The following is a 16,157-nucleotide window of genomic DNA, read 5'->3' as shown; positions in this document are numbered from 1 at the left end:
ATTCTGTGGCACAAATGCAGAAACCGGCTGGGATAGGAACTTTGTGACATGAGGCAGAACAAAAATGCTTGTTGAAGTCAGCAGTTCAACGGGCTTATTAGCATTTACTAGTTTTAAATGTGAAGCTACCTTACGTTTCATTTTAGTGTGATATAACTGGGGTGAATGTTGATTTTTTATTTTTATGTTTCCTTTTTATTTTTCATAAATCGACCAATTTGAGCCCTGTTGCAAAGTAGCAGCAAGGAGGTTATGAGTAATGAGACAACGGGTGGATCAAATAAAATTTTTGGACTTCTTGCTTTTATAATTTGATTAATAACTCACGGAACACTGCATATATAAGGCTGGTAAATCCTCACACATTGCATGCGTGTATATGTGTGAATCGGCACACTTGTTCACCTCTTCAAATGTGCATTAGCTGGTGGCCGAATTGCCAGCAGTGAACCCACAGAGACCCCCCATACATACCGAGTAAAACCAGCAGAGGGCAGCACTCGACCATCGTTTCAACACCGGCTTTCTCATCGGTATTCTCAAAAGTAAAGACCTTGGTATCACTTGGCTATTTAACACAAAATGGTTTATTGATGCTTGCAGTCTTTAAGGAAGACGTATCTGTTATGTAAAAAGAGTCAACTGGTCAATGGTTTCAGTATACAGGTAGGAAATGGTTTGTTTAAAAGACGAAATGGTCACATATGGGTAAAAAAAAAAAAAAAAAAGTTAAGGAAGACGTTGGAGGGGCGAATTGCCCCTAAGCCGTAACTCTTTGACAATAACGATAAAAGGAATAATCCAGCAATCCATGCAACTTGGAAGTTTGGATCTAGGAATAACGCAACACTCAACTTCACTTTTGTCTAGCAAGGTGGAAGACCAGACCACTACACGAGAAATTAAAGCCAATCATTTATTCCGGTGCAGCCAAGCACTAAAGGAAGACGTTCACAAATTAATGTGGAACAATGAAATAATAGACACCCGGGAGTGTAAATAAGATTTTAAATGTCCAGCAGTCCTAAGTGTTAAGTAGTTGTCAGTGTGTACAGTGTTAAATCAGCATTGTATGTTGCATTGCTCATCATTTTGTTGCTAAACATGCTGCAACTATGTTCAAATACATTTTTAACCCATGGGAATAATCGGACGCATCCCACATGGGCTAAGGAGAAAAAGAACCAGACTGTTGCGCAGTGGTCTAAACTCCTCTTTTCAAATGTAAAGTTTGTATTTCATTTGGAAATCAAAAACACAGAGTCTTTGAAGGAAGAGTGGGGAGATCCAGAACTCATGTTGCTTGAAATCCAGTGTGAAGTTTTCACATTTAGTGATGATTTGGAGGCCCTATCATCCACTGCTGAGAAGGTTTATGGGTATGCTGATTTCATTTTCCAGCATAACCTGCCAAGTCATTGCCAAACGGTAGCAAACGCTGACTCATGGTGCTACCAGCAAACTGGCCCGATGTAAACCTCATAGAAAATCTATGAGATGTTGTCCAGAGGAAGATGAAAGACACCAAACCCAATGCAAATGGTGTGAAGGCCGTTGTCAAAGCAACCTGGGCTTCCTTTACACCTCAGCAGTGCCACAGCGTGCTTGTTTCCAAGCCACGCCGCATTGATGCAGTAATAAATCACGCAAAAGGAGCCACACGCAAGTATTGACTGCATAGAAGTGAAAATACTTTTCAGAAACTATCCTTTAAAAAAAAAGTTCTTATGTAACACTGAAATTTTGTTAAACACTAAATTTTGAGTTTTCATTTTCTGCAATCATCAAAATTACAAGAAATAAATGCTTGACCTAAGCTGTGTAACGAATTTCTGTCATATATCAGCCCCACTTTGTGAAACGAGTGACAGAAAATATTCACGACATCCTCATTTTCGGAGCTGTACTCTGACGTCCTTGGACGAAGCAGGCATTGCGTCATTTAGAGAACACGCGCGGCACAGAGCCGTGACGGTGCGCGCGCGCGGCTTTCTTCCGAGTAGCCCATTCACTTAAATATTAAAGCCGTGTCTAAGAACATGGTGTACTGTCTGAGAAGGAGAATGGTTAGAGGGGGGCTCTGACAGAGGCGGCGCGGCTCCATGGAGCTCTCAAGCCTCTCCGTAGTCATCTCTACACGGCCTACATCCACTGGCGCTGTGCTCGCAGCGTGGTGCCTCGTAGCTTTTCTACTAGAAATAAACAAAGAAACCGGCCGCTTCCTGGACGGAAGTGGGGGAACCGAACTTTGGGCTGCAGTCAATAGGCCTACATGGCTAACGAATGGAAATAAAAACGTTTTTTAACATGGGGGGAAAAAAATCTTTAAACTGCAAAATATTTTATGACGCTTGACTTTTAAAGCCACCTGGCGCAACATAAAAACACCCCAAAAGTGGGTACATTGAGAACAGACATTAATAACAAAGCACTTCGTTTAATGAGACTTACTCAACACTCTACATCAAACAATGCAAACTTGAGCTCTTAATGGCTTGCCAACTTGACTTTTCTAATCAGCGCCTTCGCCATAACTCTTTGAACCTTTTCACATTTTGTCCTGTCTTTAAAAACGGCAAAGTATGATAGGCCAACAAAACATAGCACATAATTGTCAGATGCAAGGTCAAGGACGCGTGGTTTGAAATTTGTAGTTTTCGTTAAATCTTCATTTCTATGGGTATAACTCGTTGAGACACAGGGACTCATTAAACAAGGTGTAGTCTGTACAGGTCATGCAACACAATTAACTTAAAGTAAATCAGAAAATGAAATAAAATGGTTGGATGGTTGCCATGGGAGATTAAAGGATTTCTCCTGAAAGAATCAGGGCGATACTCCAGGTATGTTTTTGATCAGAAAATAAGATTATGACATGATGTAAAGCTCAAAAAAGAGATTTTTACATAGCATTGCTCCTTTAACACAAATGAACTTAAATGACATCCCATTCTTCTCCATAACATTTAACATGATGTCGGCCCACCCATTGCAGTTACACACCTTTAGGTCTTTTTGTGAGTCTCTCCATGAAGTTAAGGGTGTGTTAGTCCTGTTTTTATCTTTTGTAGACTTTTGTTCACAGTTTTTTGTTTTTTTCTTTCTTGTAGAGGTATTGCATGTTTGGACAGTTATTCCCACCAGATGCTGTGCAGCTGGAAGGATTTTTGCTCTTATTTACTTTTAGTTAGCTGTTACGACGCATAGCAACAACTGGGAGAAGCTGACTGACGTCCCCAAAGCTCAAATAATACTCCAATTACAACCCCCAAATCCCAGAGAATCACCAGTGGGCAAGGATTATATCCTCAACTCCAGCATCTCTCTGCCCGGCTTTCTAACCATACGACCAGACAAAGAAAGAAGGGAAAGTAGATGAGGTAGACTGCAAATACTTGCCAACAACTGATAGAGTTATCTAGGACATGTTACTGCAGAATATCATCACTGCTGCCTATTGATATTGAGCGGACAACCCCAAACTGTTCTGTCAAAGTTGTGATAATGGAATGGTCCAAAATGTCTTGGTATGCTGCAGATTTCCTTTCAGTGGAACGGCGAAGCCAAAGACAACTGCTAGCAAAACATTCCCACACCATAATCACCTCTGCACAAAACTACAGTTGACACAGTGCAGTCAGGCCAGCGCTGTTGTCCTGGAAACTGCCAGACAGGACACGTTAAAAGGGCTCATCCGTTGGACTGTCAGACAGCTTGGCATGATTTGTACACTTCCTGGTTTAAGTGGTGAATGAGTGTGCTTAGCAACTGGAAATCCCTTCTATGGCGCCCTCTACACACTGTTCTTGCAGGCGACTTGAATGCTGGAGGTCTGCAATGAACTTTGCAGAAAATTGGCAACCTGCACACCACGTCCCTTAGCAACCTCTGACACTGCTTTGCGATTGTACCTAGCCAACTGCGTGGTGTCTGAGTTATGGTCAGTTCCATTCACTCACTTTGTTGCAATACCCCTAAGACATATCACAACTAGGCTTATTGCACAGGTGGCATCCTCTTACAGAATTCGTAGAGCTCCTAAGGAATCCCAATCTTTTGGAAATATTTGTGGAAGCAGTCTGCATGCCTTGATGCTGGGACTGTTGTCATGGGAGTGACTGAAACTTGTCAATTCAATGATTTGCATGTTTGACTAAATACTATTCGTTATTGACTGTTTGCTTAAATTCCTTCAGTTCGGTTAAGTTGCTCCGCTTCATGTCCAGATGTATTTTGTTTCAAATAAGGGAAGCATAACAGGAAAATACCATTTGTTGAACATAGAGAAGCAATTGTTGCTGCTTATCAATCTAGGAAGGGTTATAAAGCCACTTTCAAACAATTTAATGTATCCATCACTCCTCAGAGAGAAACAAATATTCACAAATGAAACACATTTTTGAGCTTCATGGGAGTGGCTGCAACAGCTAAAAATACAAAATCTCAGAGGAAACCACTGCCTTTGTTAGCAATTTATATGTCCAACTTCATATGGAAATTTACTGAACGCATGGCTTCTCATTAAGAGTTGCTAGAAGAAAAGACTCCAGAAAGGAGACCAAGACAGAGATGTTTAACCATAGCATGCAGCACAATGTTTGGAAAAACAGTACATCTGCACAAAACCCTCATGAAGCATAGTAGTGGAGGAGTGAGGATTTGCCTTTGTCTTGCATTCCCTGAGTCAAACATGGCACTTCCTTCATGCCAAAGTGGTTTATGCCATGTGTGTACTTAAGGTGTAAAACGTTTTTCTGTTGCTGTAAAAATGTAATTACTGAAATACATGAACTTTTTTATAATATAATAATTCACTGAGATACTCTTGGAATGTTTAATAATAATGTTCCATGTCTACTTAAATTTTAATGTATAAAAAACTGTTCGTAAGCAGATGATGCCTCCTCTCCTGAGGTGATTATAAGGAAGAAGAGGCGGGTCACGTGTTCCTCTCTTGACTTTTTTTTGTCTGTTAAATTCCTCTGTTTAAAATAATTTTGCCGGGTTTTACACCTTTCCTCCATCTGCGTGTCAGACTGCAATGCAACCCATGCTGCGACCGACCTAACCCTTCTACGGCTATTTTTATTATTGTTGTCATTGGTAAACATCACTCATCTGCGTGCCCTAACCGGCCTTTCATTGGCGGAAACAATTGTCTCTTGCGGCACTTCCGCCCGTTTGTCGGCTTTTGATTGGTCTGCGACTCGTTCTGGCCCCGTCCTCCTCTTCACCGTGGTGAGTCTGAGCGGTTGTGTCCCCGGTCTGGCACGTTCCTGGCTAAATTCTCCACAGTGTAAAATTGGAGCCCCCCTTTCATTGAACCAGGCCAGAAAACGAACTCTTTTAATTGATCACATTCGCCACTAAATTACTGCTCCTTCCACACCTCAAAATCTGCACCAGACACCTCGGACTGGAAGATGGCGGTGGTAAGCGGGATGTTGGGGTCGGCTATAGCCCGGCTGGAGGGCCGAGAGTTCGAGTATCTCATGAAGAAAAGGTCGGTGACTATCGGCCGGAACTCTTCCCAGGGCTCAGTGGACGTCAGCATGGGCCACTCGAGCTTCATATCCCGGCGGCACCTCGAAATCTTCACCGCCGGGGAGGATGGCTCGGGCACGAGGGAATTCTACCTCCGGTGCCTTGGAAAAAACGGGGTGTTTGTTGATGGGGTGTTCCAGAGAAGAGGGGCTCCACCTCTCCAGCTTCCACGAATGTGAGTGTTGTGAGGGCGAGTGGCGTGAAGTGTTGCCCGTGGATGAACGTACTCGTGTTTTTTGTGTGTGTGTGTGTGTGTATTGTTATTGTTGTGTTAGCCTGCAGCGGTGATGCACGTGCTGTATCGAGCCTGTTACGTGCTCTTCGTGTGTACAGCAGCGACGTCACACGAAATCTCCCAAGTCAGACATGCTAATAATGTGGCAATATTACTGCTTGCCCCTCCAAAAAATACAAAACCTATATTAATAACCCTCATTAATGTTTTCGGCCACACGTTTTCCCCAGCCTTTTGTGTTGTCATTTATGCTTTTGCTAAGGTTATTTGTTCTGTTTTCTACAATGGGTCTACATGTGGACGCTAGCTTGTAAGGTGAAAGGGGACATTAGCTGGTTTTATTTCCTCACTTCCGTTGTTTTACATGTGCCACATTGATGAGTGGCTGTGAATAGTTACATTCATCTTTTAAAAACCTTTATGAAAATAAATCCAATGCCGAAACGAGGAATTGCACTGTTTGAAGAGATAACTTTTCGCTGCTGTTGGTAAAACACACTATATTTGCTACCAACATCACGCTTTGGTGTTGTCTTTTTCCTGCCTGACCACAAAATATAAACTCAAACTAGCTGGCGATTAACCTAATTTCGAGCAGTATTTTAATTTTGGAGCTCACATATCAGAACCTAATTAAAAACAAACTGGAGTCAGAAGTTATTTAAATCCAAATTAGACTTCCTTTAGTTTAAGCAGCAGTCCAAAACGCCAAAGCTATGTTGTGAGTAAAAGCATAACTTTTACTTTGGACAAATGCTGACGGTTACTTACACGAGGAAAAAAAAAGAAGGTGTTGTTAACCAAATAACCTTCATGTTTGGAACAGATTTTGAGAATGGAACAGGTAAAATATTTCTGCTTATCTAAAATAGACATAATCTCACTGGACATGTCACCCAATGGAAATGTAATCCATGTTTATATTGGAAAGCTATTAGCTTTAGCCTTTGGAATTCACCAATTTATCCTGAACAAAGACACAAAAAGTTATCTGCCACAGGTAAAATATAAACTGCTTCTAAATGTTTACATGGCCTCCATAAACATCGTTTTTCCCTATAAAGTCTCTTGAGAGTGGAATATTCTGCAGGTTCACCAATACATCAGTCAACTGATGTATGAAGGTACTTTTTTCCCCAAACATTGACCACTTACTACTACTACTACTAATAATAATAATATGAATGAACCATTATTTTATTCAGGTTGGTTAACCAGGAAACACACAGGCCTCAGTTATCATATTAAATGTTTACATTCTTTGCAGCACAATTGGAAGAAGACTGAACAGATATATTTTATTTTCTCTTAAGTGAATATGGGAGAATTTACCAGCTTGAATCTAGTTGTACTACAACAATGCAACAATGTCCTTTAGACATCAGACAAAACTAGAGGTGTTTAGAAAAAATTAAATACAACAAAACAGCACAAACACCCCCTGCTAGATGTCAAGCACTCCGGCAGAGGTGTGATAATCTGTGCTTTTTGTTATATGTTGTAGTTATGAACTCAACTATTAACTATTCCTCATACCAGCATATTGTAGAGTCAAATGAGAGGAAAACAGGATACGGCAACAGAATGACCAAAACAAATCTCCAAAAAGATCGAAGGTGTTGTGAAAGACCCAGTCAGTATCCAGATCTCAGCCTGACCGAAACCCTGTGGTTGGTCCATAAGGGCGCTGTGCAGAAAACCATAGGGAACTTTAAGAACCTAGTAAAGACAATGTTTCATCGTCAAATGTAAAGCCATTAAACAAAAAGTGGACTTATTTCAATTTTGTCAAGACTGCGTGTGGAACGAACGATGGTATATACACGTACACACAAAAAAATCTAATTTTGCCTCTAGTTTTGTTCCATTTTCAGTCTATTTTCTGACCCATAACTTCATTGGACAGATTATTTTATTTCCTTTTAATCTGCACAAAAGATCTGTTGAGATTGTCATGTTTAGTTGTGTGCAACTGGTCTAAATATAGCCAAGCCCATTAATAGAAAATTAGACATTTTAAGCAGGAACTGTTATGTAACGGTCTTGGTTCAAGCCCATATTAGATTGTTGTGAAGTCTCTGTGTTCCTCTCCGGTCTTCATTTGGAGCGCCTCGGCATGCTTGTTGCCTGGCAGAGGGGCTTGTCCGCACGCTGACATTGTGACTCGACCCCGCGGTGTCGTTTCACCGCTCGGGTCTGTGTCGTCCCGCAGGTGTTGCTTCCGCTTCCCCAGCACGAGTATAAAGATCACGTTCACCGCCCTGTCCAGCGACAAGAAGGAGCCAAGGAACGTGCCGGAATCACCGGTCAAGCCCGTCCAGCCCCAAATCTCACCGCTGACCATCAACATTCCCGACAACATCGCCCACCTCATGAGCCCGCTGCCCTCGCCCACCGGCACCATTAGGTAGGAAGGTGATGAGGGTGCGGTTTGAGTTTGAGATGCAAGCGCAACAACATTTCTAAACACCGACCCAAGAGATCAGTTTTATTTATTTATTTATTTATTTTTATTTTTTGCAGCGCTGCAAACTCGTGTCCGTCAAGTCCGAGGGGAGCAGGACTCTCCAGCTACAGAACGAGCCGCGTTCTCACCTCGGAAATCATAGGAGACAACTCGCAATCGGAAAACGACAAGGAGGCCTCCGGTGAAGACAGCCCAAAGGTGAGAGGACACGGAACAGGAAGTAGATCTGACGGGACACAGAAGGTTTTGCCTGTCTTTATGGGTATGAGCATGTTCATACAGTCATAGTAATGAACAATAATAATAATAAAAAAGATACACCCTTTTGCATTTGTTCTGCTCAGTGTCCTCCTTATGAGGGCTTTCAGTCAGAAGATTCTTCAAATCTGCTGTAACACAGACTGCTACAGGAGATTTTTCAGTCATCACCATTAGGGCTCCAACTAATGATTATTAATCACATTTTAAAAATTGCCACTTAATCCTCTTTTATATTAGAGACATGTTGAAAGATGCTAATAAATAATTTAATCACTTATTTTAAAAAAATAAATAAATATTTTATTGCCTAAAATGCAAAAACACGGCACTCCTTTAGTGAATTTGAAGTGGAGCTAAAATTATGCCACATGAGGAGTTTTTACTAAACATATTGACAGACAAAGATGTTTTCGTCTTAAATGTAAAATTTATACATGTTTTGTACAGTTTTAGCTTAATTACTGCTCTGAATATCTCGTTTGTTTTCAGCAAATGACCTCTTTTGAGTTTGAATACTCCAGTTATCGCTAAATGAATCGATGGATTATTTCATTAATCGATTAATCCAAATAATCGTTTCAGCCCTAATCGCCGTCTATAATGGTTATTTGAAGTAACGGCGTAAATTTGAGTTTAGGTCTGTTAACGCAACAACAGTGAAGAAAGACATTTACTCTCTCTGGAGAAGAAACTGTTTCCACTCATTAATCTGTGAATTACAAGAATAATTCCAAACAACTCAAAGTCCATCATTCTACAATAATATAGATTATTCATGAGTTTAAATTGTTTCACAGTTGCTTATCATTCTAGAAGTAGATATCTCAGCAGATTAGTTGTACCAGAAATTCTCAGGAGTTTCATGGTTTCCAACTATGGAGCTATTTTTTTTTATCATTAAAACCAGTAATAAGTCAATAGTTGTTTATCAGTTTGTGTTTTACATCTTTAGTAAAATACTTAAGTAAGAAGTTGTTTGATTTTCTGTCGTTTCTGTTCCACTTTGATACTGGTAATTAACTTTTTTCAGGTCTTAATTGTACAAGACTGAGAAACAAACTTTTATTACACATTAATTTTGCTCCGCTTTTGTTTGTTTGTTTCCACAGGACGACTCCAAACCTCCATATTCCTATGCACAACTAATAGTCCAAGCTATCACCATGGCTCCAGATAAACAGCTAACTCTGAATGGAATATACACCCACATCACCAAGAACTACCCCTACTACAGAACAGCTGACAAAGGCTGGCAGGTCAGATCCTCCACCGCATCCGCCAGGGGACTTCTGGGAAGTGGGTGTGAACAACTTCCCAGCCTTAGTTTTTTATGCATCAATTACAGCAAACCTCATCCTGATTTCCAGTTACTGTAATACTTAGACTTGCTAATAAAGTGCTGAGGAACTACAGCTCAATAATCAAGTCTAACAAACCTCAGTCATCCAGCCACTGTTCTTCCAAAGTCATATCGTCCTGAAGAGCTTAGTTTGTTGGAACTGCAACTTATCAATCAATCAATCAAATTTTATTTGTATAGCACATTTCAGCAGCAAGGCATTTCAAAGTGCTTTACATCGTATCAAAGACAGAAACACAATGCAACATAGAATCAACAATCAAAACATGACATTAAGTCAGGTTCCATCAATAAATGTGTAATTGATTACGTTTCAAATACAATCCTAAACAGGTGGGTTTTTAGTCTAGATTTAAAGGAAGTCAGTGTTTCAGCTGTTTTACAGTTTTCTGGAAGTTTGTTTCAAATTTGTGGTGCATAGATGCTGAAAGCTGAACTTATGTGGAGAAGTATGTACTAATACTAGTTCTCCTATATTTATGTTTAAGCCAGTATGTATAATTGTATATCTGTGTAGGTGATGATATTTAATCCCGGGTTATGACTAGAAGAAGGCTTCACTGTGTCAGAAAATAGATCCCACTCCACCTCATCTCCAACACCTGTCTTATCTACAGGATTAGAGGAAATCTGAAGTTTTGCAGCTGTTTGTTACGGGTTAAGCTGAAACTAAAACTAAAGATTCCTCCAAAGCTGCTTTTTCTTGTCTTTTTTTTAGCCTTGCTACTTTACTATCATAGTAGTAACATGGCACAAACATGCAGATATTTTTTTTTTACAGTCATTCATTAATTTCAGCTAATGAATGACAGAAGAAATAAAAATCTTTGTTTCTGAAAATTGACTAAAAATTATTTTCCAGACCAGCAAAATGCAAAACATTTGACCCAAAAGGTTCATTTTATGAATGCAAACACCTGTTAATATGGTTGTTTGGGACAGTTTTCAAGTTTGCCCTTTGAACATTCATTTTGTAAATAACACTGGAACTGGAAGACTTTTAAATATTCAAATCAAAGCACAACAACCAAAAACAATACATAAAAATGGAAATAAAAACCAGTTTCAACCAAAAAGCACAAATAAAATAGGCTGTGATGTCTGAAGGGAACTAAATTCCCCTTTAAAAGTTAGAGTAGAATGAGCTCATTGTAATTTAGCATGTGATTAATTGATTAATACTTATTGCAACAGGCTTACTGACATCCTTTTTTTTTTTTAAAAACCTACAGTAACTCAGTCTTTTCTACTTTGTTTTATTTAAATATAACATAATGCTGCTATTACCATGTTTTAACTGACGGTTTAAGGATGAAGTGTGGTGTTGGTGTTGTGCAGCACTGTTTTCAATATTGTAGCTGCATTCTGGTGTTGCCCAGTAAAATTGGGTTTATTATTCAATTCAGCATATTTTTACAACACCAAATGACAAACACGACTGATTCACTTCAGTGAAATCCATAATAAATCAAATTCCAATCCCATAAAATCGCACGGATTGGTTGCCGTGGAGGCTAATCTGATCCTAAATTTAATAGAAACGGTCGCGTGCAGCAACGTAAAATATTTCTCTCCTTTCGTCCAGAACTCGATCCGCCACAACCTGTCCCTGAACCGCTACTTCATCAAAGTGGCCCGGTCCCAGGAGGAGCCCGGCAAGGGTTCATTCTGGAGGATCGACCCCTCCTCGGAGGGCAAGCTCATCGAGCAGGCCTTCAGAAAGCGTCGGCCCCGGGGAGTGCCCTGCTTCCGGACCCCGGTGGGGCCGCTCTCCTCCAGGTACGGGCTCGCCTCCCGCTCGCCGCCTCACCCGATGCGCTCGCCACTCCATGCCGGTGATTATTCTTGTCGTCGTTTCAGGAGCGCCCCTGCATCTCCCAACCACATGGGGGTGCTGTCCGCCCACTCCAGTGGAGTCCAGACCCCAGACAGCCTGTCCAGAGAGGGATCCCCTGTCCCCATGGAGGCAGAGGCCCCCCCAACAGCACCCACCCAGACAGCTGCAGTCCAGCCCAAGCTGGCTGTCATCCAGGAGGCTCGCTTCGCACAAAACTCCCCAGGTAAAGCCTCAAATTGATCATGAACAGATCCAGCTGTTTGGCCTGTTTAACGATTATTTTAGTTATCGATTGATGTAGCTATTATTTTTGATGATTAATCAGTTATTTTGCCAACTAGTCGGTTAATTATGCTTATGAGTAATAGATCCTTTTACTGATTAACCAGTTGACTATTTTAACTCATCGTTTAGTTTGTTTATTTTGATGATTAATCGATTAACCTCTCAATTAGATTTATTAATTGCAAAATAAATTGGCCCTTTCTGCAGATTTTTTATTTCAGTCTTAGTACAATATTAGAAATGCACTTGAAAAATGCAATTCCTTTTTTAAATAATAAAATAAGCATTTATTACCTGAAATGCAATAACATGATCATGATCCTTTAGTTGATCATTCTTAGCTTCTGAAGCGATAAAAACACACACCGCAGTGGGAGAAGCTAAAGCTTTCCACTTGACTTGACATCGATATAACGTAGGGCTGATCTCTTGACTCATTTTTTGGTGAATTTATTAATAACTGGATAAAAAAAGATTACAGATTTTGTTCAGAGTTTCAACCAGGTGAAGCTAAAACTATGAGTTTTGGGTAGAACATGTTTACAAAGTTTTTTTTTATTTAATTTTAATTGCAAAACATACATACTTTTTGCACAGTTTTGACTTAACCACCAGATCTGAATCTGCTGTTCTTACAACACATGTCCTGTTTTTTGAGTCTGTATGCTCCTGTTAACGATTAATCGATTATTATCTTAGCTGGCGATTAATTCAGCGATGGATTCATCACGATTATTCCGATTCATCGTTTTCAGCCCTAGCGCGCGTTTGCTGCTGAACTCATTTCCTGTTTCCTGTCCAGGCTCCCCCCTCAACAGCCAGCCGGTGCTGATCGCCGTGCAGCGCCAGATGCCTCAGACCACCATGAAGCCTGTGACCTACGCCATGGCAACCCCAGCCATGGTAACGACATCGGTGAGCTCCACTCCCGTCATGCAGACCGTGCACGTGGTCCACCAGATCCCGGCGGTCACCATGGCGACCGTCGGAGGGCAGCCCGCCTCGATGGAGAGCCCCAAGCCTCAGGAGAACGGAGGAGATCACCAGGAGGTCAAAGGTGAACTACATCAGGAGCGTTCTCGTCGGGTGCTAGCCGAGGCGTCGCTCGTCAACTCGCACTCTTCTCCCATTATGCTTTGCAGTCAAAGTGGAGCCGGTCCCGTCCATCACGGCTTCCTCTATAGGCGGAGTCGGCCGCATCATCCAGAGCTCACAGGCTGCTCCCTTGACGACCGTCACCATAGTGCAGCAAGCCCCGCTCGGCCAGCACCAGCTTCCCATCAAGGCCATCACACAGAACGGGACTCACCTGGTGCCCATCAGCACCGCTGCTGGTTCAGGTGACGCGAGAATCTGACTGAGTTGAAGCTATTTTGCGGGAGATGAATAGTAAAAAGTACCTTCCAAACAAGAGTCAGCTTTTGTCCCACTGAAAGGACGGTTAGGTCATTTCATGGTACTTCACAATTATTAAATATTTAACAGTAAATAATTAAATAAACTGCAACAACCATACGTTGCAGTTGTAACGTAAAATAAATCTGTGGAAATGAATACCTTTATTCTTGTAATGAGAAAGGAAAAACATTTAGCCTGGCCCTTATATTTCCTCACGGAGTTGACCTGAATTCAAAGGAATGATAAATAAAACACACCTGTGAACCAAGATGGTAGCTTGAGGCGTGGTGACATCACTCTGAACTATGGAAACCCAGGAGAAAATCCAGATTTTCCAAAAATTCGATGAGTTGATTTAGCGCCCAGCCCTATGTGGATCATGAATTTTTAGCATCTAAAAACTGAGCATTTCTCTGTTTCCTCAGACTCAGAATGTCTCTTGTGTGGTAGAAGAAAATTAACATCATCAAATGCAGAGACAGAACAAATATGTTTGTTTGATAGCTGTTCTAAGCCTATAAGGGCATAAAATAAAGCTTGAGATGCCGTGTGTTGCCTTGTGTTTAATACTCTGTGCAATGAGGTCGAATTAAGAGCCAGTTTAGTTCGTCATGATGTCATCGTGTCACCGCAGCAACAGCCTGCCGTGCGCGAAGCAGCCTCTCTCTGGCGTTTTAACGAACTCCCCCCTGTCCCCCGTCTCTCTGCAGCAAACCCTCTCCATCTCCTGGCAACGCACGCCTCGGCCTCGGCCTCCCTCCCCACCAAGAGGCAGAACGGAGAGCTGCAGGACCCGCCCGAGTCCAAGAGGGCGAAAACCGATGAGAACGGCCCGGCCGCCGCCGCCGCCGTCGGCAACAACAACGGCACCGCGGACAGCGAAGAGGCTGACGACAAGTAGCCCCGCCCACCCCCATCTCCGCCCCTCCATCCTCCCATCCCACCCTCCGTCACCATCCTCAAGGTGCCAAAAAGAAAAGCACTACCGATTGTGCGAACCCCACCTGTCTGCCCCCTGTCTGCCAAGTATTTAATAGCAGAAAACACGATGCAAAAAAACAAAAGCAAAAAAACAAAAAACTAGAGACCAAACTGAAAATGAAACAGAAGCGTAGCTGATGACTGTGAATCCCCCCTTCCAACTCCCATCACTCTCAAGTTTGAGACCCAGAGAGCAAGAAGAAGCAGAGACAGAAAGAAAGGAAAGTCCAGAACAATAAGATTATCCATGCAACTTGCCCCGCCCTCCTCGCCCCCCAGCCACCCAAAGACAAACAGGAGTCTCTCCTCCTGGTAGCATTACAGAAAAATCAAAGCGTTCAACCAGCAGGCAGGCTTGTGGACATGTGGACATTCCCATCTTCGGCAGCTAGCCTCCACGTCGACCTACCTAACCGAGTCGCGAGTAGAAATGCAGTATTCCGTCGTATCTTCGGTGCGGCACAGAGCAGTTAGTCTGTTTTTCTTTTTTTTTTTTTTTTTTGGGTGTTTTCTTTTCCCGAGGCACCCGTAATAATCCGGAGCAGCTGAGCGCCGCCTCTTTAAGAAACATCCTAACATCTCAATTCTGGGAATCTTTCCTGTTGTTTTTTTATTTTATTTTTTTATTGTTGTGTGTGGACTGTTCAGTGACATGAATGTAGTCTTACTTTTTTGTTTTGTTTTTGTTTTATATATATATATATATTTTAGTTTTTTTTTTCTCATTTAAAGGAAACACTATGGAGTGGATGCTCTTTCTGTTTCTGCGAATGAAACGTGGTTCTCACTGTACATCAACAGAATCTTTTGTCATATTTTCCAGATATCCTACGAATTAAAACGTATATTCCCGTGTGTATTTGAGCATACGTGTCATTGAGCTTGCATGTTACAGATGTAGAAACAAAACATACCAGAGCAGATCATTTGAATATGGAACTGAAGAAAACTTAGACTGAATCTACGCTATAACGATTCTGACCTGTACTGCACTTAACCTCTTAGTTTTTTTTTTATTATTATTATTATTTGCTCACTTGTTTTTTCCCTGTCATCGTCGGCTGTGTTTATCTTTGTGTTGAAGTTGATTCGCTTGGTTTTCTTTCCTTTTGCGTTTTCTTTTCTTGTTAATTTCAGGCGACAAAGTAAAGCTATTCAGCTTGTATTCTATGTTCTATGAGCTAAAACAAGTGATAGGTGTTCGTTCTGCTTCAGTGGAAAATTGCTTTTGTTTTTTTATATATATATAAATTTATTTAAACACAGATTCTCTCTGTATTTCTTTTGAGTAAACCCTCTCAGTTGAGCAAATGCAGAGTCTATATATTTATTTCTTTGTGTGGAAATGAAGGGGTTGGGTTTTAGTCCAAATGTTCCCAAAGATTAACAGTCTGGTTTGTAATGGGACGAACTCAAAATGGCTTCTATAAAAGCGTTGATGTTTGAGTACGAAGCATCAGGGTTCCATACTTTCCTAGAGTCTAATTTCCATTTTATTTAGTCTGTGTGCATTTTGAAGGAAGGTCTGAATAAAAAAACCCTTTCATAATATACAGTCAACACAACGCTTTGCAAAAGTATTCATCCAACCCCTTTAATGTTTTTATCCTGCTTCCTGTTAAAACCACAAAACCCACCGGATTTTCTTGTGACTTTGCTAAACACAATTTAGTGCTGAATTGTGAGGCAGAAGGAGAACCCTGCAAAGTTTTTCATATTTTTATTCCCCTTTTAAGATCTGGAAAGTGTGGCATATTTGCATTTAGTCCCTGCTTAGACATTTCTACCA

At 41.3% G+C, this 16,157-nt stretch overlaps 1 protein-coding gene across 1 annotated transcript; it reads left to right on the top strand.

Moving 5' to 3' along the window:
- The first annotated feature begins 5,220 nt into the window (after positions 1-5,220).
- foxk2a (forkhead box K2a) lies at positions 5,221-15,633 on the top strand. The gene is made up of 9 exons (XM_028029419.1): positions 5,221-5,719; positions 7,992-8,186; positions 8,303-8,444; positions 9,617-9,763; positions 11,453-11,646; positions 11,728-11,927; positions 12,792-13,046; positions 13,132-13,329; positions 14,098-15,633. Exons 1-9 carry the CDS (start codon positions 5,424-5,426, stop codon positions 14,286-14,288), a joined length of 1,818 nt encoding a protein of 605 aa, XP_027885220.1. The 5' UTR covers positions 5,221-5,423; the 3' UTR covers positions 14,289-15,633.
- The last annotated feature ends 524 nt before the right edge of the window (positions 15,634-16,157 follow it).

Source organism: Xiphophorus couchianus, chromosome 10 (genome assembly GCF_001444195.1).
Source record: "Xiphophorus couchianus chromosome 10, X_couchianus-1.0, whole genome shotgun sequence".
NCBI lineage: Eukaryota > Metazoa > Chordata > Actinopteri > Cyprinodontiformes > Poeciliidae > Xiphophorus > Xiphophorus couchianus.
This window is presented reverse-complemented; position numbering and strand designations above follow the sequence as displayed.

Coding starts and splice junctions, on each gene's coding strand:
- foxk2a (XM_028029419.1), top strand. CDS start 5,424: ATGGCGGTGGTAAGCGGGATGTTGGGGTCGGCTATAGCCCGGCTGGAG. Junction 5,720..7,991: donor CCTCTCCAGCTTCCACGAAT/GTGAGTGTTGTG, acceptor GTCGTCCCGCAG/GTGTTGCTTCCGCTTCCCCA. Junction 8,187..8,302: donor TCGCCCACCGGCACCATTAG/GTAGGAAGGTGA, acceptor TATTTTTTGCAG/CGCTGCAAACTCGTGTCCGT.